This window comes from Anoplopoma fimbria, chromosome 7 (assembly GCF_027596085.1).
Source record: "Anoplopoma fimbria isolate UVic2021 breed Golden Eagle Sablefish chromosome 7, Afim_UVic_2022, whole genome shotgun sequence".
In the NCBI taxonomy this organism is placed as follows: Eukaryota; Metazoa; Chordata; class Actinopteri; order Perciformes; family Anoplopomatidae; genus Anoplopoma; species Anoplopoma fimbria.
The window spans coordinates 6,114,760-6,140,423 of NC_072455.1; the positions used below are offsets into that span (position 1 = coordinate 6,114,760).

General features: G+C 37.9%; 1 protein-coding gene and 24 non-coding genes across 25 annotated transcripts in view; 2 read left to right on the forward strand and 23 right to left on the reverse strand.

Annotated features, from left to right (window-relative positions):
• Nucleotides 1–25,664, reverse strand: part of intu (inturned planar cell polarity protein) — a 46,886-nt gene that overhangs the window by 4,471 nt on the left and 16,751 nt on the right. Inside the window, exons 12-15 of the mRNA XM_054602021.1 lie at nucleotides 25,151–25,243; nucleotides 23,051–23,482; nucleotides 21,604–21,698; nucleotides 21,306–21,495 (exon numbers count right to left, since the gene is read on the reverse strand). Of these exons, the coding sequence (XP_054457996.1) occupies nucleotides 21,306–21,495; nucleotides 21,604–21,698; nucleotides 23,051–23,482; nucleotides 25,151–25,243 (810 nt within the window). The remainder of the gene's footprint in view (nucleotides 1–21,305; nucleotides 21,496–21,603; nucleotides 21,699–23,050; nucleotides 23,483–25,150; nucleotides 25,244–25,664) is intronic.
• On the reverse strand, nucleotides 51–122 carry trnad-guc (transfer RNA aspartic acid (anticodon GUC)). The gene has a single exon. It is a non-coding gene; the product is annotated as a tRNA-Asp (tRNA).
• Nucleotides 644–715, reverse strand: trnad-guc (transfer RNA aspartic acid (anticodon GUC)). Its single transcript has one exon. It is a non-coding gene; the product is annotated as a tRNA-Asp (tRNA).
• Nucleotides 1,099–1,170, reverse strand: trnad-guc (transfer RNA aspartic acid (anticodon GUC)). Its single transcript has one exon. It is a non-coding gene; the product is annotated as a tRNA-Asp (tRNA).
• Nucleotides 1,836–1,907, reverse strand: trnad-guc (transfer RNA aspartic acid (anticodon GUC)). Its single transcript has one exon. It is a non-coding gene; the product is annotated as a tRNA-Asp (tRNA).
• Nucleotides 3,011–3,082, reverse strand: trnad-guc (transfer RNA aspartic acid (anticodon GUC)). Its single transcript has one exon. It is a non-coding gene; the product is annotated as a tRNA-Asp (tRNA).
• trnad-guc (transfer RNA aspartic acid (anticodon GUC)) lies at nucleotides 3,700–3,771 on the reverse strand. Its single transcript has one exon. It is a non-coding gene; the product is annotated as a tRNA-Asp (tRNA).
• On the reverse strand, nucleotides 5,431–5,502 carry trnad-guc (transfer RNA aspartic acid (anticodon GUC)). The gene has a single exon. It is a non-coding gene; the product is annotated as a tRNA-Asp (tRNA).
• trnad-guc (transfer RNA aspartic acid (anticodon GUC)) lies at nucleotides 5,882–5,953 on the reverse strand. The gene has a single exon. It is a non-coding gene; the product is annotated as a tRNA-Asp (tRNA).
• On the reverse strand, nucleotides 6,495–6,566 carry trnad-guc (transfer RNA aspartic acid (anticodon GUC)). Its single transcript has one exon. It is a non-coding gene; the product is annotated as a tRNA-Asp (tRNA).
• trnad-guc (transfer RNA aspartic acid (anticodon GUC)) lies at nucleotides 7,581–7,652 on the reverse strand. The gene has a single exon. It is a non-coding gene; the product is annotated as a tRNA-Asp (tRNA).
• Nucleotides 9,404–9,475, reverse strand: trnad-guc (transfer RNA aspartic acid (anticodon GUC)). Its single transcript has one exon. It is a non-coding gene; the product is annotated as a tRNA-Asp (tRNA).
• trnad-guc (transfer RNA aspartic acid (anticodon GUC)) lies at nucleotides 10,008–10,079 on the reverse strand. The gene has a single exon. It is a non-coding gene; the product is annotated as a tRNA-Asp (tRNA).
• Nucleotides 11,060–11,131, reverse strand: trnad-guc (transfer RNA aspartic acid (anticodon GUC)). Its single transcript has one exon. It is a non-coding gene; the product is annotated as a tRNA-Asp (tRNA).
• trnad-guc (transfer RNA aspartic acid (anticodon GUC)) lies at nucleotides 11,515–11,586 on the reverse strand. Its single transcript has one exon. It is a non-coding gene; the product is annotated as a tRNA-Asp (tRNA).
• trnad-guc (transfer RNA aspartic acid (anticodon GUC)) lies at nucleotides 12,105–12,176 on the reverse strand. Its single transcript has one exon. It is a non-coding gene; the product is annotated as a tRNA-Asp (tRNA).
• trnad-guc (transfer RNA aspartic acid (anticodon GUC)) lies at nucleotides 12,560–12,631 on the reverse strand. The gene has a single exon. It is a non-coding gene; the product is annotated as a tRNA-Asp (tRNA).
• On the reverse strand, nucleotides 15,778–15,849 carry trnad-guc (transfer RNA aspartic acid (anticodon GUC)). The gene has a single exon. It is a non-coding gene; the product is annotated as a tRNA-Asp (tRNA).
• trnad-guc (transfer RNA aspartic acid (anticodon GUC)) lies at nucleotides 16,455–16,526 on the reverse strand. Its single transcript has one exon. It is a non-coding gene; the product is annotated as a tRNA-Asp (tRNA).
• On the reverse strand, nucleotides 16,910–16,981 carry trnad-guc (transfer RNA aspartic acid (anticodon GUC)). Its single transcript has one exon. It is a non-coding gene; the product is annotated as a tRNA-Asp (tRNA).
• trnad-guc (transfer RNA aspartic acid (anticodon GUC)) lies at nucleotides 17,501–17,572 on the reverse strand. Its single transcript has one exon. It is a non-coding gene; the product is annotated as a tRNA-Asp (tRNA).
• trnad-guc (transfer RNA aspartic acid (anticodon GUC)) lies at nucleotides 17,967–18,038 on the reverse strand. Its single transcript has one exon. It is a non-coding gene; the product is annotated as a tRNA-Asp (tRNA).
• Nucleotides 20,262–20,333, reverse strand: trnad-guc (transfer RNA aspartic acid (anticodon GUC)). The gene has a single exon. It is a non-coding gene; the product is annotated as a tRNA-Asp (tRNA).
• On the forward strand, nucleotides 20,947–21,018 carry trnad-guc (transfer RNA aspartic acid (anticodon GUC)). The gene has a single exon. It is a non-coding gene; the product is annotated as a tRNA-Asp (tRNA).
• trnad-guc (transfer RNA aspartic acid (anticodon GUC)) lies at nucleotides 24,911–24,982 on the forward strand. The gene has a single exon. It is a non-coding gene; the product is annotated as a tRNA-Asp (tRNA).

The window sequence follows — 25,664 nt, forward strand, 5'->3', positions numbered from 1 at the left end:
CTGTTACTATGCTCAGAATACCACTACAGTGGGTCCTCGGGCAATAAATACTCCCCGTCGGGGAATCGAACCCCGGTCTTCCGCGTGACAGGCGGAGATACTGTCCACTATACTAACGAGGAAGGACAATGTCCAACAAGACACGTCCTTTGTTATATGGACATCAAGGGACATATGACGGGCATTGTGGATTTAGTATTTAGCATTGAGAATACAACTGACAAAAACATTTTTATGACTTTTTTCGACGTGCCATGCTATGACATTTTGAATACTTTATTTCGACATGCTATATAATGACTTTTTTCAACATGCTATATACTTTTTGTATACTTTTTCAACATGCTATAATATGACTTTTTGAATACTTTTTCGACATGCTATAATATGACTTTTTTATGACTTTTTCGACTATACTATTATTACATTTTTTAATCTTTTCGTCATGCTATACTATGACGACGTTTTAATTACTTTTTCCATGACTTTTTTCGTCATGCTATACTATGACGACTTTTTTCGACATGCTATAAAATAAATGTTTTCGACATGCTATACTATGACTTTTCTTCTAACTTTTTTACCATGCAACCTGTTACTATACTCGAGAATACCGCTACGGTGGGTCATTGGGCAATAAATACTCCCCGTCGGGGAATCGAACCCCGGTCTTCCGCGTGACAGGCGGAGATACTGTCCACTATACTAACGAGGAAGGACAATGTCCAACAAGACACGTCCTTTGTTGTATGGACATCAAGGCACATATGACGGGCATTGTGGATTTAGTACATTTAGCATTGAGACTACAACTGACAAAATGACTTTTTCCGACGTGCTATGCTGACTTTTTGAATACTTTTTTCAACATGCTATAGTTTCACATTTTTCGACTCGCTATACTATTACTTTTATAACTCTTTTCGTCATGTTATACTATGACGACTTTATGATGACTTTTTTCGACATGCTATATAATAAAATTTCCGACATGCTATACTATGACTTTTTTCAACATGATATAGTTTGACTTTTTTACCATGCAACCTGTTACTATACTCGAGAATACCGCTACGGTGGGTCATTGGGCAATAAATACTCCCCGTCGGGGAATCGAACCCCGGTCTTCCGCGTGACAGGCGGAGATACTGTCCACTATACTAACGAGGAAGGACAATGTCCAACAAGACACGTCCTTTGTTATATGGACATCAAGGGACATATGACGGGCATTGTGGATTTAGTACATTTAGCACTGAGACTATAACTGACAAAAACATTTTCATGACTTTTTTCAACATGCTATAATATGACTTTTTGTATACTTTTTCAACATGCTATAATATGACTTTTTGAATACTTTTTTGCGTCATACTATAGTATGACGTTTTATGACTTTTTTCCGAGCATTCTGTAGTATGACTTTTTTCAACATGCTATAATATGACTTTTTGTATACTTTTTCAACATGATAATATGACGTTTTTGACTTTTTTCAACATGCTATAATATGACTTTTTGAATACTTTTTTCGACATGCTATAGTAGGACTTTTTTCGACTTGCTATACTATTACTTTTTTTAATCTTTTCGTCATGCTATACTATGACTACTTTTTGATTACTTTTTTCGACATGATATAATAAAATTTTCAACATGCTATACTATGACTTTTTTCAACATGATATAGTTTGACTTTTTTAAAATTTTCAACATGCTATACTATGACTTTTTTCAACATGCTATACTCTGACTTTTTTTTTTTTTACTTTTTACCATGCAACCTGTTACTATACTCGAGAATACCGCTACGGTGGGTCCTTGGGCAATAAATACTCCCCGTCGGGGAATCGAACCCCGGTCTTCCGCGTGACAGGCGGAGATACTGTCCACTATACTAACGAGGAAGGACAATGTCCAACAAGACACGTCCTTTGTTATATGGACATCAAGGCACATATGACGGGCATTGTGGATTTAGTACATTTAGCATTGAGACTACAACTGACAAAAACATTTTTATGACTTTTTTCGACGTGCCATGCTATGACTTTTTGAATACTTTATTCCGACATGCTATAGTATGACTTTTTTCGACATGCTATAATATGACTTTTTGTATACTTTTTCAACATGCTATAATATGACTTTTTGAATACTTTTTTCGACATGCTATAGTATGACTTTTTTCGACATGCTATAATATGACTTTTTGTATACTTTTTCAACATGCTATAATATGACTTTTTGAATACTTTATTTCGACATGCTATAATATGACTTTTTGTATACTTTTTCGACATGCTATAGTATGACTTTTTTTGACTTGCTATACTATTACTTTTTTTAATCTTTTCGTCATGCTATACTATGACGACGTTTTAATTACTTTTTCCATGACTTTTTTCGTCATGCTATACTATGACGACTTTTTTCGACATGCTATAAAATAAATGTTTTCGACATGCTATACTATGACTTTTCTTCTAACTTTTTTACCATGCAACCTGTTACTATACTCGAGAATACCGCTACGGTGGGTCATTGGGCAATAAATACTCCCCGTCGGGGAATCGAACCCGGTCTTCCGCGTGACAGGCGGAGATACTGTCCACTATACTAACGAGGAAGGACAATGTCCAACAAGACACGTCCTTTGTTATATGGACATCAAGGCACATATGACGGGCATTGTGGATTTAGTACATTTAGCATTGAGACTACAACTGACAAAATGACTTTTTCCGACGTGCTATGCTGACTTTTTGAATACTTTTTTCAACATGCTATAGTTTCACATTTTTCGACTCGCTATACTATTACTTTTATAACTCTTTTCGTCATGTTATACTATGACGACTTTATGATGACTTTTTTCGACATGCTATATAATAAAATTTCCGACATGCTATACTATGACTTTTTTCAACATGATATAGTTTGACTTTTTTACCATGCAACCTGTTACTATACTAGAATACCGCTACGGTGGGTCATTGGGCAATAAATACTCCCCGTCGGGGAATCGAACCCCGGTCTTCCGCGTGACAGGCGGAGATACTGTCCACTATACTAACGAGGAAGGACAATGTCCAACATGACACGTCCTTTGTTATATGGACATCAAGGGACATATAACGGGCATTGTGGATTTATTACATTTAGCACTGAGAAAAACATTTTCATGACTTTTTTCAACATGCTATAATATGACTTTTTGTATACTTTTTCAACATGCTATAATATGACTTTTGAATACTTTTTTTTTTTGCGTCATACTATAGTATGACGTTTTATGAATTTTTTCCGGCATTCTGTAGTATGACTTTTTCATGATAATATGACTTTTTGTATACAACATGCTATAATATGACTTTTTGAATATAATATGACTTTTTGAATACGACATGCTATAGTAGGACTTTTTTGACTTGCTATACTATTACTTTTTTTAATCTTTTCGTCATGCTATACTATGACTACTTTTTGATGACTTTTTTCAACATGCTATATAATAAAATTTTCAACATGCTATACTATGACTTTTTTCAACATGATATAGTTTGACTTTTTTAAAATTTTCTGCTATACTATGACTTTTTTTTTACTTGACTTTTTTTTTTTTTTTTTACTTTTTTACCATGCAACCTGTTACTATACTCGAGAATACCGCTACGGTGGGTCCTTGGGCAATAAATACTCCCCGTCGGGGAATCGAACCCCGGTCTTCCGCGTGACAGGCGGAGATACTGTCCACTATACTAACGAGGAAGGACAATGTCCAACAAGACACGTCCTTTGTTATATGGACATCAAGGCACATATGACGGGCATTGTGGATTTAGTACATTTAGCATTGAGACTACAACTGACAAAAACATTTTTATGACTTTTTTCGACGTGCCATGCTATGACTTTTTGAATACTTTATTCAACATGCTATAGTATGACTTTTTTCGACATGCTATAATATGACTTTTTGTATACTTTTTCAACATGCTATAATATGACTTTTTGAATACTTTTTTCGACATGCTATAGTATGACTTTTTTCGACATGCTATAATATGACTTTTTTCAACATGATATACTTTTTTTTTACATGCTATAATATGACTTTTTGAATACTTTATTTCGACATGCTATAATATGACTTTTTGTATACTTTTTCAACATGCTATAATATGACTTTTTGTATACTTTTTCAACATGCTATAATATGACTTTTATACTTTTTCAACATGCTATAATATGACTTTTTGAATACTTTTTTACGTCATACTATGTATGACTTTACTATTCTTAGTATGACTTTTTTCAACATGCTTAATATGACTTTTTGTATACTTTTTCAACATGCTATAATATGACTTTTTGATGACTTTTTTCAACATGCTATAATATGACTTTTTGAATACTTTTTCGACATGCTATAGTATGACTTTTTTCGACATGCTATACTATTACTTTTTTTTAATCTTTTCTATGCTATACTATGACTACTTTTTGATTAATAAAATAAAATTTTCAACATGCTATACTATGACTATGACTATTTTGACTTTTAAAATTTTCAACATGCTATACTATGACTTTTTTCAACATGCTATACTCTGACTTTTTTTTTTTTTACTTTTTTACCATGCAACCTGTTACTATACTCGAGAATACCGCTACGGTGGGTCCTTGGGCAATAAATACTCCCCGTCGGGGAATCGAACCCGGTCTTCCGCGTGACAGGCGGAGATACTGTCCACTATACTAACGAGGAAGGACAATGTCCAACAAGACACGTCCTTTGTTATATGGACATCAAGGCACATATGACGGGCATTGTGGATTTAGTACATTTAGCATTGAGACTACAACTGACAAAAACATTTTTATGACTTTTTTCGACGTGCCATGCTATGACTTTTTGAATACTTTTTTCAACATGCTATAGTATGACTTTTTCGACATGCTATAATATGACTTTTTGTATACTTTTTCAACATGCTATAATATGACTTTTTGAATACTTTATTTCGACATGCTATAGTATGACTTTTTTCGACATGCTATAATATGACTTTTTGTATACTTTTTCAACATGCTATAATATGACTTTTTGAATACTTTATTTCGACATGCTATAATATGACTTTTTGTATACTTTTTCGACATGCTATAGTATGACTTTTTTTGACTTGCTATACTATTACTTTTTTAATCTTTTCGTCATGCTATACTATGACGACGTTTTAATTACTTTTTCCATGACTTTTTTAAGACTTTTTTCGTCATGCTATACTATGACGACTTTTTTCGACATGCTATAAAATAAATGTTTTCACATGCTATACTATGACTTTTCTTCTAACTTTTTTACCATGCAACCTGTTACTATACTCGAGAATACCGCTACGGTGGGTCATTGGGCAATAAATACTCCCCGTCGGGGAATCGAACCCCGGTCTTCCGCGTGACAGGCGGAGATACTGTCCACTATACTAACGAGGAAGGACAATGTCCAACAAGACACGTCCTTTGTTATATGGACATCAAGGCACATATGACGGGCATTGTGGATTTAGTACATTTAGCATTGAGACTACAACTGACAAAATGACTTTTTCCGACGTGCTATGCTGACTTTTTGAATACTTTATTCAACATGCTATAGTTTCACATTTTTCGACTCGCTATACTATTACTTTTATAACTCTTTTCGTCATGTTATACTATGACGACTTTATGATGACTTTTTTCGACATGCTATATAATAAAATTTCCGACATGCTATACTATGACTTTTTTCAACATGATATAGTTTGACTTTTTTACCATGCAACCTGTTACTATACTCGAGAATACCGCTTGGGTCCTTGGGCAATAAATACTCCCCGTCGGGGAATCGAACCCCGGTCTTCCGCGTGACAGGCGGAGATACTGTCCACTATACTAACGAGGAAGGACAATGTCCAACATGACACGTCCTCCTTTATATGGACATCAAGGGACATATAACGGGCATTGTGGATTTATTACATTTAGCACTGAGACTATAACTGAGAAAAACATTTTCATGACTTTTTTCAACATGCTATAATATGACTTTTTGTATACTTTTTCAACATGCTATAATATGACTTTTTGAATACTTTTTTGCGTCATACTATAGTATGACGTTTTATTTTTTTTCATGCATTCTGTAGTATGACTTTTTTCAACATGCTATAATATGACTTTTTGAATACTTTTTTCGACATGCTATAGTAGGACTTTTTTCGACTTGCTATACTATTACTTTTTTTAATCTTTTCGTCATGCTATACTATGACTACTTTTTGATGACTTTTTTCGACATGCTATATAATAAAATTTTCAACATGCTATACTATGACTTTTTTCAACATGCTATATACTCTGACTTTTTTTTTTTTACTTTTTTACCATGCAACCTGTTACTATACTCGAGAATACCGCTACGGTGGGTCCTTGGGCAATAAATACTCCCCGTCGGGGAATCGAACCCCGGTCTTCCGCGTGACAGGCGGAGATACTGTCCACTATACTAACGAGGAAGGACAATGTCCAACATGACACGTCCTCCTTCATATGGACATCAAGGGACATATAACGGGCATTGTGGATTTAGTACATTTAGCATTGAGACTACAACTGACAAAAACATTTTTATGACTTTTTCCGACGTGCTATGCTGACTTTTTGAATACTTTTTCAACATGCTATAGTTTGACATTTTTCGACATGCTATAATATGACTTTTTTATAACTTTTTCAACATACTATAATTTATGATGACTTTTTGAATGCTTTAATAAAATTTCCGACATGCTATACTATGACTTTTTTCAACATGATATATGTTTTTTTTTACCATTTACAACATGCTATAATATGACTTTTTGACATACTTTACTATACTAACGACATGCAATGTCCAATATGACACGTTTTGGACATCAAGGGACATATACTTGTGGATTTATTACATTTAGCATGAGACTATAACTGACATTTTCATGACTTTTTTCAACATGCTATAATATGACTTTTTGTATACTTTTTCAACATGCTATAATATGACTTTTTGAATACTTTTTTTGCGTCATACTATAGTATGACGTTTTATGAATTTTTTCGGCATTCTGCTGTAGTATGACTTTTTTCAACATTTAATATGACTTTTTGTATACTTTTTCAACATGCTATAATATGACTTTTTGATGACTTTTTTCAACATGCTATAATATGACTTTTTGAATACTTTTTTCGACATGCTATAGTAGGACTTTTTTTGACTTGCTATACTATTACTTTTTTTAATCTTTTCGTCATGCTATACTATGACTACTTTTTGATGACTTTTTTCGACATGCTATATAATAAAATTTTCAACATGCTATACTATGACTTTTTTCAACATGATTTTTTTTTTTAAAATTTTCAACATGCTATACTATGACTTTTTTCAACATGCTATACTCTGACTTTTTTTTTTTTTTACTTTTTTACCATGCAACCTGTTACTATACTCGAGAATACCGCTACGGTGGGTCCTTGGGCAATAAATACTCCCCGTCGGGGAATCGAACCCCGGTCTTCCGCGTGACAGGCGGAGATACTGTCCACTATACTAACGAGGAAGGACAATGTCCAACAAGACACGTCCTTTGTTATATGGACATCAAGGGACATATGACGGGCATTGTGGATTTAGTACATTTAGCATTGAGACTACAACTGACAAAAACATTTTTATGACTTTTTTCGAATGCTATGACTTTTTGAATACTTTATTTCGACATGCTATAGTATGACTTTTTTCACATGCTATAATATGACTTTTTGTATACTTTTTCAACATGCTATAATATGACTTTTTGAATACTTTTTTCGACATGCTATAGTATGACTTTTTTCGACATGCTATAATATGACTTTTTGATACTTTTTTCAACATGCTATAATATGACTTTTTGAATACTTTTTTCGACATGCTATAATATGACTTTTTGTATACTTTTTCGACATGCTATAGTATGACTTTTTTTGACTTGCTATACTATTACATTTTTTAATCTTTTCGTCATGCTATACTATGACTACTTTTTTACTTTTTCCATGACTTTTTTAAGACTTTTCGTCATGCTATACTAATAAAATTTTCAACATGCTATAAAATAAATGTTTTCAACATGCTATACTATGACTTTTCTTTTTTTTTAACTTTTTTACCATGCAACCTGTTACTATACTCGAGAATACCGCTACGGTGGGTCATTGGGCAATAAATACTCCCCGTCGGGGAATCGAACCCGGTCTTCCGCGTGACAGGCGGAGATACTGTCCACTATACTAACGAGGAAGGACAATGTCCAACAAGACACGTCCTTTGTTATATGGACATCAAGGCACATATGACGGGCATTGTGGATTTAGTACATTTAGCATTGAGACTACAACTGACAAAATGACTTTTTCCGACGTGCTATGCTGACTTTTTGAATACTTTTTTCAACATGCTATAGTTTCACATTTTTCGACTCGCTATACTATTACTTTTATAACTCTTTTCGTCATGTTATACTATGACGACTTTATGATGACTTTTTTCGACATGCTATATAATAAAATTTCCGACATGCTATACTATGACTTTTTTCAACATGATATAGTTTGACTTTTTTACCATGCAACCTGTTACTATACTCGAGAATACCGCTACGGTGGGTCCTCGGGCAATAAATACTCCCCGTCGGGGAATCGAACCCGGTCTTCCGCGTGACAGGCGGAGATACTGTCCACTATACTAACGAGGAAGGACAATGTCCAACATGACACGTCCTCCTTTATATGGACATCAAGGGACATATAACGGGCATTGTGGATTTATTACATTTAGCACTGAGACTATAACTGAGAAAAACATTTTCATGACTTTTTTCAACATGCTATAATATGACTTTTTGTATACTTTTTCAACATGCTATAATATGACTTTTTGAATACTTTTTTTGTCATACTATAGTATGACGTTTTATGAATTTTTTTCGGCATTCTGTAGTATGACTTTTTTCAACATGCTATAATATGACTTTTTGAATACTTTTTTCGACATGCTATAGTATAGTATGACTTTTTTTGACTGCTATACTATTACTTTTTTTAATCTTTTCGTCATGCTATACTATGACTACTTTTTGATGACTTTTTTCGACATGCTATATAATAAAATTTTCAACATGCTATACTATGACTTTTTTCAATGCTATATAATAAAATTTTCCGCATGCTATACTATGACTTTTTTTTTTGATATAGTTTGACTTTTTTACCATGCAACCTGTTACTATACTCGAGAATACCGCTACGGTGGGTCCTTGGGCAATAAATACTCCCCGTCGGGGAATCGAACCCCGGTCTTCCGCGTGACAGGCGGAGATACTGTCCACTATACTAACGAGGAAGGACAATGTCCAACATGACACGTCCTTTTATATGGACATCAAGGGACATATGACGGGCATTGTGGATTTAGTACATTTAGCATTGAGACTACAACTGACAAAAACATTTTTATGACTTTTTTCGACGTGCCATGCTATGACTTTTTGAATACTTTATTTCGACATGCTATAGTATGACTTTTTTCGACATGCTATAATATGACTTTTTGTATACTTTTTCAACATGCTATAATAAGACTTTTTGAATACTTTTTTCGACATGCTATAGTATGACTTTTTTGATAGTATGACTTTTATACTATGACTTTTTTCAATGCTACTATATTACTTTTTTTAATCTTTTCGTCATGCTATACTATGACTACTTTTTGATGACTTTTTTCGACATGCTATATAATAAAATTTTCAACATGCTATACTAAATGACTTTTTTCAACATGCTATACTATGACTTTTCTTCTAACTTTTTTACCATGCAACCTGTTACTATACTCGAGAATACCGCTACGGTGGGTCATTGGGCAATAAATACTCCCCGTCGGGGAATCGAACCCCGGTCTTCCGCGTGACAGGCGGAGATACTGTCCACTATACTAACGAGGAAGGACAATGTCCAACAAGACACGTCCTTTGTTATATGGACATCAAGGCACATATGACGGGCATTGTGGATTTAGTACATTTAGCATTGAGACTACAACTGACAAAATGACTTTTTCCGACGTGCTATGCTGACTTTTTGAATACTTTTTTCAACATGCTATAGTTTCACATTTTTCGACTCGCTATACTATTACTTTTATAACTCTTTTCGTCATGTTATACTATGACGACTTTATGATGACTTTTTTCGACATGCTATATAATAAAATTTCCGACATGCTATACTATGACTTTTTTCAACATGATATAGTTTGACTTTTTTACCATGCAACCTGTTACTATAAATACCGCTACGGTGGGTCCTCGGGCAATAAATACTCCCGTCGGGGAATCGAACCCCGGTCTTCCGCGTGACAGGCGGAGATACTGTCCACTATACTAACGAGGAAGGACAATGTCCAACATGACACGTCCTCCTTGGACATCAAGGGACATATAACGGGCATTGTGGATTTATTACATTTAGCACTGAGACTATAACTGAGAAAAACATTTTCATGACTTTTTTCAACATGCTATAATATGACTTTTTGTATACTTTTTCAACATGCTATAATATGACTTTTTGAATACTTTTTTGCGTCATACTATAGTATGACGTTTTATGAATTTTTTTCGGCATTCTGTAGTATGACTTTTTTCAACATGCTATAATATGACTTTTTGAATACTTTTTTCGACATGCTATAGTATGACTTTTTTTGACTTGCTATACTATTACTTTTTTTTAATCTTTTCGTCATGCTATACTATGACTACTTTTTGATGACTTTTTTCGACATGCTATATAATAAAATTTTCAACATGCTATACTCTGACTTTTTCAACATGCTATACTCTGACTTTTTTTTACTTTTTTACCATGCAACCTGTTACTATACTCGAGAATACCGCTACGGTGGGTCCTTGGGCAATAAATACTCCCCGTCGGGGAATCGAACCCCGGTCTTCCGCGTGACAGGCGGAGATACTGTCCACTATACTAACGAGGAAGGACAATGTCCAACAAGACACGTCCTTTGTTATATGGACATCAAGGCACATATGACGGGCATTGTGGATTTAGTACATTTAGCATTGAGACTACAACTGACAAAATGACTTTTTCCGACGTGCTATGCTGACTTTTTGAATACTTTTTTCAACATGCTATAGTTTCACATTTTTCGACTCGCTATACTATTACTTTTATAACTCTTTTCGTCATGTTATACTATGACGACTTTATGATGACTTTTTTCGACATGCTATATAATAAAATTTCCGACATGCTATACTATGACTTTTTTCAACATGATATAGTTTGACTTTTTTACCATGCAACCTGTTACTATACTCGAGAATACCGCTACGGTGGGTCCTCGGGCAATAAATACTCCCCGTCGGGGAATCGAACCCCGGTCTTCCGCGTGACAGGCGGAGATACTGTCCACTATACTAACGAGGAAGGACAATGTCCAACATGACACGTCCTCCTTTATATGGACATCAAGGGACATATAACGGGCATTGTGGATTTATTACATTTAGCACTGAGACTATAACTGAGAAAAACATTTTCATGACTTTTTTCAACATGCTATAATATGACTTTTTGTATACTTTTTCAACATGCTATAATATGACTTTTTGAATACTTTTTTGCGTCATACTATAGTATGACGTTTTATGACTTTTTTCAACATGCTATAATATGACTTTTTGAATACTTTTTTCGACATGCTATAGTATGACTTTTTTTGACTTGCTATACTATTACTTTTTTTAATCTTTTCGTCATGCTATACTATGACTACTTTTTGATGACTTTTTTCGACATGCTATATAATAAAATTTTCAACATGCTATACTATGACTTTTTTCAACATGCTATACTCTGACTTTTTTTTTTTTTTAACTTTTTTACCATGCAACCTGTTACTATACTCGAGAATACCGCTACGGTGGGTCCTTGGGCAATAAATACTCCCCGTCGGGGAATCGAACCCCGGTCTTCCGCGTGACAGGCGGAGATACTGTCCACTATACTAACGAGGAAGGACAATGTCCAACAAGACACGTCCTTTGTTATATGGACATCAAGGCACATATGACGGGCATTGTGGATTTAGTACATTTAGCATTGAGACTACAACTGACAAAATGACTTTTTCCGACGTGCTATGCTGACTTTTTGAATACTTTTTTCAACATGCTATAGTTTCACATTTTTCGACTCGCTATACTATTACTTTTATAACTCTTTTCGTCATGTTATACTATGACGACTTTATGATGACTTTTTTCGACATGCTATATAATAAAATTTCCGACATGCTATACTATGACTTTTTTCAACATGATATAGTTTGACTTTTTTACCATGCAACCTGTTACTATACTCGAGAATACCGCTACGGTGGGTCCTCGGGCAATAAATACTCCCCGTCGGGGAATCGAACCCCGGTCTTCCGCGTGACAGGCGGAGATACTGTCCACTATACTAACGAGGAAGGACAATGTCCAACATGACACGTCCTCCTTTATATGGACATCAAGGGACATATAACGGGCATTGTGGATTTATTACATTTAGCACTGAGACTATAACTGAGAAAAACATTTTCATGACTTTTTTCAACATGCTATAATATGACTTTTTGTATACTTTTTCAACATGCTATAATATGACTTTTTGAATACTTTTTTGCGTCATACTATAGTATGACGTTTTATGAATTTTTTTCGGCATTCTGTAGTATGACTTTTTTCAACATGCTATAATATGACTTTTTGAATACTTTTTTCGACATGCTATAGTATGACTTTTTTTGACTTGCTATACTATTACTTTTTTTAATCTTTTCGTCATGCTATACTATGACTACTTTTTGATGACTTTTTTCGACATGCTATATAATAAAATTTTCAACATGCTATACTATGACCTTTTTGACATGGATGCCAGTTTGAAATTTTTTTACTCATCTAGTGTGCCATTATCAACAATAACGCAAAGTTAAATTATACAATTTTTTTTTTTTTTCCAATATACCTGGAATTTTATTCCAACAATAACAGTATCTGTACAATGTCCAACAAAATAGCCACATCAATATTTCATCAAAAACATATACACATTTAAACTAAAACTATGTAGCATTGAGGCAACATCAAATTATCAGATGCCTACCAGAACCCTGGCTGTGATCCCTGGCTTTTATCAACAATAATTTTGATAAATTATGACACAAAATACAAAAATATTTTCACAATATACCTGGAATTTGAATCTCAACAATAACAGTATCTTTAATCATATGAAAATAGCCACATCAACATTTCAAAGACTGAAAAACAGCTACACATTTGAACTAAAACTAGTGTAGGCTGAGGCAACATCAAATTATCAGATGCCATGTCAGTGTGATCCCTGGCCCTGCTTTGCTTGACTGAGCTCTGTTATCTGTGGCTTGTAGTTAGTTACTTTGAGTAGCAAACATGCCTCAGAGTGCTCCGTTGTCAACCGACTGCGGGTGGGGCTGAGCACATGTTTCATGTGTGAGAACACCTGCTCACAGAGATATGTTGACCCGAAGACTGACAGCAGCGCCAGTGCAATGCCCCGGAGACAGCTGAATTTCTCAGGTGCAGATGCCCATGGTGAGGATGTGGGCTCCGTGATCTTTCACTGGTGTGGCTTCCAACAGTTTTCTGAGCTCTAAACTTGGTCACCCACAGTTTGAGCTCTTCAGCTCAATCAGCTGCATTTCCATGTCCTCTGTATCCATCCAGTCGATCAGAGTAGCATCCAAATCATGTCCATAAATGTCGGGCTTGATCAACATAGAGAACATTGGTCCATACCTTTTAAAATCGACAAATCGCATGAACTCCGCCTCCAGCACACGCATGTACGCGGTTATTTCAGCGGTGTTGATGTTGCGCAGGGAGGACAGCTCTCTCAGGTGTCGGAAGTAGCGGAATGTGGAGGTGGAAATGTCATCTGAGAATACTGCCAGCTTACCGACAAAAGACAGTCCATGTCTCAAACATGTCCAAAACAGTTTGTCCTGCACCTTGCAGTCTGAGATTGAGCACATTCAGATGTCCCGTAATAACGCCAGAAACATAAGTTTCACAATCCATTTCTCGTCCTCCAGTTCTGGATACTTTTGGCCCTTTTCAAAAGGCCTTATAGCATCAAGACAGCTGACAAATCGCTCCAGAACTTTTCCGCAACTCAGCCATCGCACTGCTGAGTGGAGCGGCAGATCTGTGTATGCGCTGTCCAGCTCCTCGAGCAGGGACTGAAACTGCCGATGCGTCAGTGCAGATCGCTTCACTATGAAGTTAATAATCTTGGTCACCGTGGCCATAACTTCATTGAGATCTAATTTGACATTTTTGCACACAGATTCTCCTGATGGATTATGCAGTGGAGTTTCATGATGGGGTGGCCGACTTTTTCTTCTATCAGTTTGACAGCGCCCTTGTGTCTCCCAACCATAGCGGGGGCGCCGTCTGTGGTCACTGCAAACACTTTTCTGATGTTAATCCCTTTCTTCAAAATGTTCAATTATTGCCTTGGCTACGTCTTCACCTTTTGTAGTGTCAGGCATTGGCTTCAAGCAGCATAGTTCCTCTCTGACAGTTGAATCACAGTACCTTGCCATGACTGCCAAACGCGGATGTCATTCACATCCACGCTTTCATCAAGTGCAATGCTAAATACCGCAGCATCTTTTAATCCAGCTGTTTGCTGAGCTCTGACATTTTCAGCCATTTCATCAATACGTCGCTGAACACTTCTAGCTGACGTGGGAATGTCCTTTATTCGTGACTTGATCGTTTCTTTATTTGGCAAGCTTTCAAAAAGAGCATCTGAACAACTGAGGAAAGCCTCCTTAATAAATTCGCTATCTGTAAACGGCTTCCCATGCTTTGCAATGCAATAATGCGATAACTTGCTTCTGTCCCGTGATCTTTAGCAGTGGTAAAAACCTTGAAGGAGCTAGCCTGTTTTTCATATCTGGACACAGCACGTTTGATTGACTCTACTTTGTCTGCTTGGTCTTTGAAGGTCTTCTCTGCTTCGTCTCAAAATGACGCTTAACACTTGACGTTCTGCACACAACATTCTCACAGCATAAAGTGCACACAGCACGGTCCTTCACAAATACAAAACCAAACTCTTGTGTCCAGCAGCACTGGAATGGCCTAGTTTTAGCTGCAGCGGGTGTTGCCATTGTTCACAATATCACGCTCTGTCATTAATTTATGTCAGCATCAAGGGACATATAAGACTTTTTTCAACATGGACAGTGCGCTTGAATTTCAAACACTTTGATCTGAAATTCTCCCGCTGCAACCTGACCAATGGCCACACTCCAACATCAAATCCATGGTGTCCTCCGGTCCTAGTGCCGGCATACAAAAGACTTTTTTTAACGGGACAGAAAAAGTGAGTCATCGTATACTATGACGTGCCACTTTTTTCTGCGACGTTTTTCGCCAACCGCTATATAATAAAATTTTCGACATGCTATACTATGACTTTTTTCAACATGCTATACTCTGACTTTTTTTTTTTTTTTTACCATGCAACCTGTTACTATACTCGAGAATACCGCTACGGTGGGTCCTTGGGCAATAAATACTCCCCGTCGGGGAATCGAACCCCGGTCTTCCGCGTGACAGGCGGAGATACTGTCCACTATACTAACGAGGAAGGACAATGTCCAACAAGACACGTCCTTTGTTATATGGACATCAAGGCACATATGACGGGCATTGTGGATTTAGTACATTTAGCATTGAGACTACAACTGACAAAAACATTTTTATGACTTTTTTCGACGTGCCATGCTATGACTTTTTGAATACTTTATTTCGACATGCTATAGTATGACTTTTTTCAACATGCTATAATATGACTTTTTGTATACTTTTTCAACATGCTATAATATGACTTTTTGTATACTTTTTCAACATGCTATAATATGACTTTTTGAATACTTTTTTACTTTTCATACTATAGTATGACTTTTATGACTTTTTTCAACATGCTATAATATGACTTTTTGAATACTTTTTTCGACATGCTATAGTAGGACTTTTTTTGACTTGCTATACTATTACTTTTTTTAATCTTTTCGTCATGCTATACTATGACTACTTTTTGATGACTTTTTTCGACATGCTATATAATAAAATTTTCAACATGCTATATACTATGACTTTTTTCAACATGATATACTTTGACTTTTTTTTTTACCATGCAACCTGTTACTATACTCGAGAATACCGCTACGGTGGGTCATTGGGCAATAAATACTCCCCGTCGGGGAATCGAACCCCGGTCTTCCGCGTGACAGGCGGAGATACTGTCCACTATACTAACGAGGAAGGACAATGTCCAACAAGACACGTCCTTTGTTATATGGACATCAAGGCACATATGACGGGCATTGTGGATTTAGTACATTTAGCATTGAGACTACAACTGACAAAATGACTTTTTCCGACGTGCTATGCTGACTTTTTGAATACTTTTTTCAACATGCTATAGTTTCACATTTTTCGACTCGCTATACTATTACTTTTATAACTCTTTTCGTCATGTTATACTATGACGACTTTATGATGACTTTTTTCGACATGCTATATAATAAAATTTCCGACATGCTATACTATGACTTTTTTCAACATGATATAGTTTGACTTTTTTACCATGCAACCTGTTACTATACTCGAGAATACCGCTACGGTGGGTCATTGGGCAATAAATACTCCCCGTCGGGGAATCGAACCCCGGTCTTCCGCGTGACAGGCGGAGATACTGTCCACTATACTAACGAGGAAGGACAATGTCCAACATGACACGTCCTCCTGTTATATGGACATCAAGGGACATATAACGGGCATTGTGGATTTATTACATTTAGCACTGAGACTATAACTGAGAAAAACATTTTCATGACTTTTTTCAACATGCTATAATATGACTTTTTGTATACTTTTTCAACATGCTATAATATGACTTTTTGAATATTTTTTGCGACGTACTATAGTATGACGTTTTATGAATTTTTTTCGGCACAACATGCTATAATATGACTTTTTGAATACTTTTTTCGACATGCTATAGTAGGACTTTTTTTCGACTTGCTATACTATTACTTTTTTTAATCTTTTCGTCATGCTATACTATGACTACTTTTTGATGACTTTTTTCGACATGCTATATAATAAAATTTTCAACATGCTATACTATGACTTTTTTCAACATGCTATAGTTTGACTTTTTTTTTTTTTTTTTTACATGCAACCTGTTACTATACTCGAGAATACCGCTACGGTGGGTCATTGGGCAATAAATACTCCCCGTCGGGGAATCGAACCCCGGTCTTCCGCGTGACAGGCGGAGATACTGTCCACTATACTAACGAGGAAGGACAATGTCCAACAAGACACGTCCTTTGTTATATGGACATCAAGGCACATATGACGGGCATTGTGGATTTAGTACATTTAGCATTGAGACTACAACTGACAAAATGACTTTTTCCGACGTGCTATGCTGACTTTTTGAATACTTTTTTCAACATGCTATAGTTTCACATTTTTCGACTCGCTATACTATTACTTTTATAACTCTTTTCGTCATGTTATACTATGACGACTTTATGATGACTTTTTTCGACATGCTATATAATAAAATTTCCGACATGCTATACTATGACTTTTTTCAACATGATATAGTTTTTTTTTTTTTTTACTTTTTTACCATGCAACCTGTTACTATACTCGAGAATACCGCTACGGTGGGTCCTTGGGCAATAAATACTCCCCGTCGGGGAATCGAACCCCGGTCTTCCGCGTGACAGGCGGAGATACTGTCCACTATACTAACGAGGAAGGACAATGTCCAACAAGACACGTCCTTTGTTGTATGGACATCAAGGCACATATGACGGGCATTGTGGATTTAGTACATTTAGCACTGAGACTATAACTGACAAAAACATTTTTATGACTTTTTTCGACGTGCCATGCTATGACTTTTTGAATACTTTATTTCGACATGCTATAGTATGACTTTTTTCGACATGCTATAATATGACTTTTTGTATACTTTTTCAACATGCTATAATATGACTTTTTGTATACTTTTTCAACATGCTATAATATGACTTTTTGATACTTTTTTTTCGTCATACTATAGTATGACGTGACTTTTTTCAACATGCTATAATATGACTTTTTGAATACTTTTTTCGACATGCTATAGTAGGACTTTTTTCGACTTGCTATACTATTACTTTTTTTAATCTTTTCGTCATGCTATACTATGACTACTTTTTGATGACTTTTTTCGACATGCTATATAATAAAATTTTCAACATGCTATACTATGACTTTCAACATGCTATACTCTGACTTTTTTTTTTTTGACTTTTTTACCATGCAACCTGTTACTATACTCGAGAATACCGCTACGGTGGGTCCTTGGGCAATAAATACTCCCCGTCGGGAATCGAACCCCTTCTTCCATGCGTGACAGGCGGAGATACTGTCCACTATACTAACGAGGAAGGACAATGTCCAACAAGACACGTCCTTTGTTATATGGACATCAAGGGACATATAACGGGCATTGTGGATTTAGTACATTTAGCATTGAGACTACAACTGACAAAATGACTTTTTCCGACGTGCTATGCTGACTTTTTGAATACTTTTTTCAACATGCTATAGTTTCACATTTTTCGACTCGCTATACTATTACTTTTATAACTCTTTTCGTCATGTTATACTATGACGACTTTTTGATGACTTTTTTCGACATGCTATATAATAAAATTTTCAACATGCTATACTATGACTTTTTTCAACATGCTATACTCTGACTTTTTTTTTTTTTTTTTACTTTTTTACCATGCAACCTGTTACTATACTCGAGAATACCGCTACGGTGGGTCCTTGGGCAATAAATACTCCCCGTCGGGGAATCGAACCTTTCATGACTTTTTCAACGCGTGACAGGCGGAGATACTGTCCACTATACTAAACGAGGAAGGACAATGTCCAACAAACATGTCCTTATGTTATATGGACATCAAGGCACATATGACGGGCATTGTGGATTTAGTACATTTAGCATTGAGACTATAACTGACAAAATGACTTTTTTCAACATGCTATAATATGACTTTTTGAATACTTTTTTCAACATGCTATAGTATGACTTTTTTTGACTTGCTATACTATTACTTTTTTAATCTTTTCGTCATGCTATACTATGACTACTTTTTGATGACTTTTTTCGACATGCTATATAATAAAATTTTCAACATGCTATACTATGACTTTTTTCAACATGCTATACTCTGACTTTTTTTTTTTTTACTTTTTTACCATGCAACCTGTTACTATACTCGAGAATACCGCTACGGTGGGTCCTCGGGCAATAAATACTCCCCGTCGGGGAATCGAACCCCGGTCTTCCGCGTGACAGGCGGAGATACTGTCCACTATTTGTCCAACAAGACAACTTTGTTATATGGACATCAAGGCACATATGACGGGCATTGTGGATTTAGTACATTTAGCATTGAGACTACAACTGACAAAAACATTTTTATGACTTTTTCAACATGCTATAATATGACATTTTAGTATGACTTTTTCAACATGCTATAATATGACTTTTTGTATACTTTTTCAACATGCTATAATATGACTTTTTGTATACTTTTTCAACATGCTATAATATGACTTTTTGAATACTTTTTTGCGTCATACTATAGTATGACGTTTTATGACTTTTTTCAACATGCTATAATATGACTTTTTTCAACATGCTATAATATGACTTTTTGAATACTTTTTTCGACATGCTATAGTATGACTTTTTTTGACTTGCTATACTATTACTTTTTTTAATCTTTTCGTCATGCTATACTATGACTACTTTTTGATGACTTTTTTCAACATGCTATATAATAAAATTTTCAACATGCTATACTATGACTTTTTTCAACATGCTATACTCTGACTTTTTTTTTTTTTACTTTTTTACCATGCAACCTGTTACTATACTCGAGAATACCGCTACGGTGGGTCCTTGGGCAATAAATACTCCCCGTCGGGGAATCGAACCCCGGTCTTCCGCGTGACAGGCGGAGATACTGTCCACTATACTAACGAGGAAGGACAATGTCCAACATGACACGTCCTCCTTTATATGGACATCAAGGGACATATAACGGGCATTGTGGATTTATTACATTAGCACTGAGACTATAACTGACAAAAAAAAGAGCTGTACAAGTGTTTCTGTTGCTTTGAAAGACAATGGGAAAGTCCTGACCCCATCCACCATGACCCCATTCACGAGCTCCAGATCACCAGGTCCCCCTCCCCCAGCCCCAGCAGGGGCCCATGCCTCACAACCCCCCATCCAAGAGCGTCCCCCCCCATCCATCCCATACCACAACAACGACTCGCTCCATCTGGAGAGAGACATTTAAAAATCAGAACCCCCGAAAAACAGCCGGCCCAGAGTCTATCTCTCCCTCCACCCTGCACAGTGCTGATCAGCTGCCTCTGGTGTTTGCAGACATTTTCAACACCTCACTGGAGACGTAGCGACAGACAGACAAAGGAATGTAGTCTTAATGCTAAATATAGACACCCGAAAACGTCCCACAATCATACATTTTGTCAGTTGTAGTCTTAATGCTAAATGTACTAAATCCGAAAAGATTCTTTACGTCCCTTGTTGTCCATATAAAAAGGGATATTTCTTTCTCAACGTTGTCCCTCCTCGTTAGTATAGTGGACAGTATCTCCGCCTGTCACGCGGAAGACCGGGGTTCGATTCCCCGACGGGGAGAATTTATTGCTCCAGGACGCACTGTTGCGGAATTCAGTTCTCATGGTTGCAGAACCAAAGAGAACACCACGAGACAAAATAAGCAGGGCATATTAGATTTGTCAAGTGGAAGATCAGTGTGTTTCTAAGGCATGTTAAGAATTTTATTTGTTAATTGAATATGTTGGGTTTGGTTTCACAAAACAAGATACTTGATTATATCACCTTGTTTTTGTACATTTTGATCAGCTGTTTTAAAAACTCACATTTTACACTCCCTGCTTATTCATGAGTAAACTCTGACTCACCCTGGCTGGTAGGCTCTGCTGAAACGCGGCCCGTATTGAGAGGCAGCAGTGGTGGAAGTTGCGGATAAGCTGTGGGTGTATAGAGCCGCTGAGCTGAGTCACTTCTCTGTGAGTCGGAGCAATGAAAATCCCCTGAACTGTTTCCATCAAGACGTAGTGGAACAAGGTGTTCTCTGCACCTGAAGTCAGTCTGTCACAATCAGAAAATGGGTAGGTTTTTAGCTGTTATCAAGTTCAAGCCAACACTAATTATATATGCAGTTAGAATGAAATAAAATGATTATTTCCCTTCACCCACTTCATGGTGTTGTACATCTCCTCTGTCTCCCTTTCAGTCAGGGTTTTCTTAAGGGTGCCAAGGTAGAATGGGTTTGGGTGCTTCATTCTGGGAATCTGATGTCAAAGCATGCAACAAGCATAAGACAAAACATTACAATATCGTCCATCCATTAGCTTCTGTTTATCCGGGGTCGGGTCGCGGGGGCAGCAGGCTTATGAGGGTGTCCCAGATGCCCCTCTCCCCAGCAACGCTTTCCAGCTCATCCTGGGAAACCCTGAGGCGTTCCCAGGCCTGACTAGATATGTAATCTCTCCAGCATGTTCTGGGTCAATCCCGGGGCGTCTTACTAGTTGGACGTGCCTAGATAACCTCACTGAACCGCCTGTCCATATCACGCTCCATTTTACCCTCACTCGTGAAAAAAACAAGTTACTTGAACTCTCACTTGGGGCAGTGACTCCCTCCCAACCCAGAGGGTGCAATTCACAGTTTTCTAGCCGAGAACCATGGAATCAGCTTCAACCGCTTCACACTCAACCTCCCCAGTGCGTGTTGAAGGTCACGTTCTGAAGACGCCAACAGAACCACATCATCTGCAAAAAGCAGGGATGTAATACTAAAGGTCCCCAAACCGTACACTCCTCCCCCCGGCTGCGCCTTAAAATCCTGTCCATAAAAATCTCAAATAGGATTGATGACAAGGGACAAACCCGGCGGAGGCCAACACACACTGGATACGTGCTTGATTTTGTGCGGTGTATCCGGACATAGCTCTCACTTTGGTCATACAGGGACTGGGTGACTCGTAGGAACGACCCAGGTACCCCGTATTCCCGCAATTACCCCCCCACAGGAATTCTGAGTACTTTGGTCGTAGGCCTTCTCCAAGTCTTCAAAACACATCCCATGACCCCTCAAACAGACCTGCAGGGGTAAAGAGCTGGTCCACTGTTCCACAGCCTGTGTGGAATCTGCATTGCTCCACCTGAATTTGAGGTTCGACAATTGGTTGGAGCCTCATTTCCAGCACCCTGGAATAGACTTCCCTGGGGAGGCTGAGCAGTGTGATACCCCCGATAATTGGAGCACACTCTCGGGGCCCCCCTTTTTAGACATACGGCTGTAGATCTAATGATACGATCACAAATTCGATCATAGAACTGACATTCCACGTCCCTAATGCCAGTCTGTGATGCAAGGGGTTGGCACACCTAGGTCCCCGCCACTGCCTGCTGCCCAGCTCACTTGCAGCCGATCCCAATGCCTATCCCTGCGAGTGGTGGGCCCACAGGGTGGCGACTCCATGAAGTTCTTTTGGGCTGTGCTTGGTCGAGCCCCATGTGAAAAAGCCCGGCCCCGGTGCGACAACTCTTTTAAAGTTGATTCATCAAGGATCAGTGATTACAATGCATTAAATTATAATAAAAAAACAATATGATGATTTAATAAAAGACTACAAGTGTACCTTGAAGAGGCCTCCACTGCCTCCACTCCCATCAGAACCTCCAGATCCCAGCGAGTCCCGACGCCCCCCCAGCTTCCTCCCTGAGTCCGGGGTGGAATGTGGACTGAGGCCTGGAGCCATTGATGAACCAGACCCTGACCCAGCATCCATCGGTCCCTCACTTCCGCTGTCAGACAGGCTCCTCTGGGGACTGGACCTCCGGGCCTTCTCCCCAAACAGGCTACGGCCTCTGGACCCGGACGAGGAGCCTTTAACAGCCCCCGCTAGCTTGCTGAAGACTGGGGAGGAAGAGGCCAGGCTGTCCAGGCGGTCACGGGCTGTGGCAGCAGGGAGGAACCAGTCAGCGCAGGACAGGCAGGGAGCAGGCGGCGCATTGAGACGCTCCTCAATACCTGCTTCCAAAACCTCCAGTTGCAGCAGAGTGGCCTTCACCTGAAGCAAGAATGAAAGAGAATACCTTTATATCGTGGTGATCAACAAATCGTTTTTTCCTGTCTAAAAAATGTATTTGACATTTGTGTGAAATTGTCCTGATTAGCATATGAATATAGACAAAACGTGTTTTGCTAGCTCACAGTGACCATGACCTTTGACCACCAAATTGTAATAATTTCATCCTTGAGTCCAAGTGGACCTTTGTGCCAAATTTGCAAAAAATTACCCAATGCCCATATTTGACTTTCTACAAGAGAATGGGATGGATCGTAGAAAGGGACAGATGGACATACAGACTACCCTGAAACAAAATATTTGGTGAGGTTTTAAAAGTGATTTAGAAGAAAATACAGTTTTCTGCCCTGATGTCATCAGGTAAGTCATTCCAAAGTCCAGGGGCCCTGACAGAAAAGCCTCTGTTTGCCATCTCTTGATTTGATTATTGTCCGCAGATCAGTGATATTGTCAGAAGTAGTCCTAATTCCAAAATAACCTACTGAAACCTTGCATCTGATGTGTCCTATGTTATCCATATAAAAGAGGACATTGAAGCCAAGGAGGATCTTTCGGCCTGCTTGGATTTTACAAACTGGGATGTTTTCAGGAGTGCTACCAACAGTCTGGATGAGTACAGAGAGTCTGTGACTGTTGAACATTAGCTTCTGTGAAGACAGCTGTGTACCATCATGCTCCAGGGTGAGGTATAACAACGACTAACCCTGGTTCACAGCTGAACTTAGACAGCTAAGGATGCAAAAGGAACAGGCATTTAGGAGTAGGGACAATGACTTGTATAAAGAGTCAAAATAAAGGTTTAGCAAGCCGGTGAGAGATGCTAAACGACAGTAATATGAGAAACTGCAGCTTTCAGCAAGTGACTCTTCTTCTGTTTAGAGAGGTCTCATACAGATCACCAACTACATGCCTAAAAGGCCCCCACTCCATGAATGACTTACGCCTGGCAAACGGCTGAAAACGTTTCTACTTTTGCTCTAGCTCTAAACCACCGGTTCCCCCTCCCCCTGCCAAGCAGGGGCCCATGCCTCAAAACCAGCCATCCAAGAGCCCCTCCCCCCTCCATCCCACACCACAATAACGACTTGCTCTATTCTGGAGACGTCAACAGGCTGTTTAATAGTCAGAACCCCCGACAAAACAGCCGGCCCAGACTCTGTCTCTCCCTCCACCCTGAGACACTGTGCTGAACAGCTGCCTCTGGTGTTCGCAGTGAATTTCAAAACCTCACTGGAGACCAAGCGACAGACAGACAAAGGGAAAGACGGACATACCGACACCCGAAAATGTAAAAAAATCTAAAATCTTGTCAGTTGTAGTTTTAATGCTAAATGTGCTACATTCACAATGCTTCTCATATGTCCCTTGTTGTCCATATAAAATGGGACATTTCTTTCTCAACATTGTCCCTCCTCGTTAGTATAGTGGACAGTATCTCCGCCTGTCACGCGGAAGACCGGGGTTCGATTCCCCGACGGGGAGAATTTATTGCTTCAGGACGCAACGTTGCAGTATTTTTGAGCACATTAGCCACTCTCATGGTTGCAGAAGGAAAGATAACACCATAATACAATATTTGCTTTTGTTCAAGTAGATCAGTGTGTTTGTATGGTATGTTAGGAATTTACTTCAAAGTTCAACAAGGTTCACCTGATCTACGTAAACACAGTCCGGTCCTGGAGAGCCCAAAGCTGGAGAAGCACAGCCAGCTGCCTCCAACAGCACACACTGCATGAAGTGCCTCTGAGGTGGAGAGGAGAGATAAGATAAGATAATAATAATAAAAAAAATAATCCTTTATTAGTCCCGCAGCGGGGAAATTTGCAGGATTAGCAGCAGAGAGGATAGTGCAAACAAGAGACGTAGTAAAAACAAGTACTATAAATAAGTAAATAAGTAATTACACAGTAAAGAATATTAAATAAGTAAAAAAAGTTAAAAATCCACAATAAAATATTATATATAGACAGAATAATTATTGTATTGCACAGTGTAAGAAGAAATACAGATAAAGAAATACAAGCAAAGAAAATATAAATTGTACAATAAACAAATCCATCCATCCATTTTCGTCCGCTTATCCAGGGCCGGGTCGCGGGGGCAGCAAGCTAAGGAGGGTCCTCCAGACGTCCTTCTCCCCAGCAACACTTTCCAGCTCCTCCTG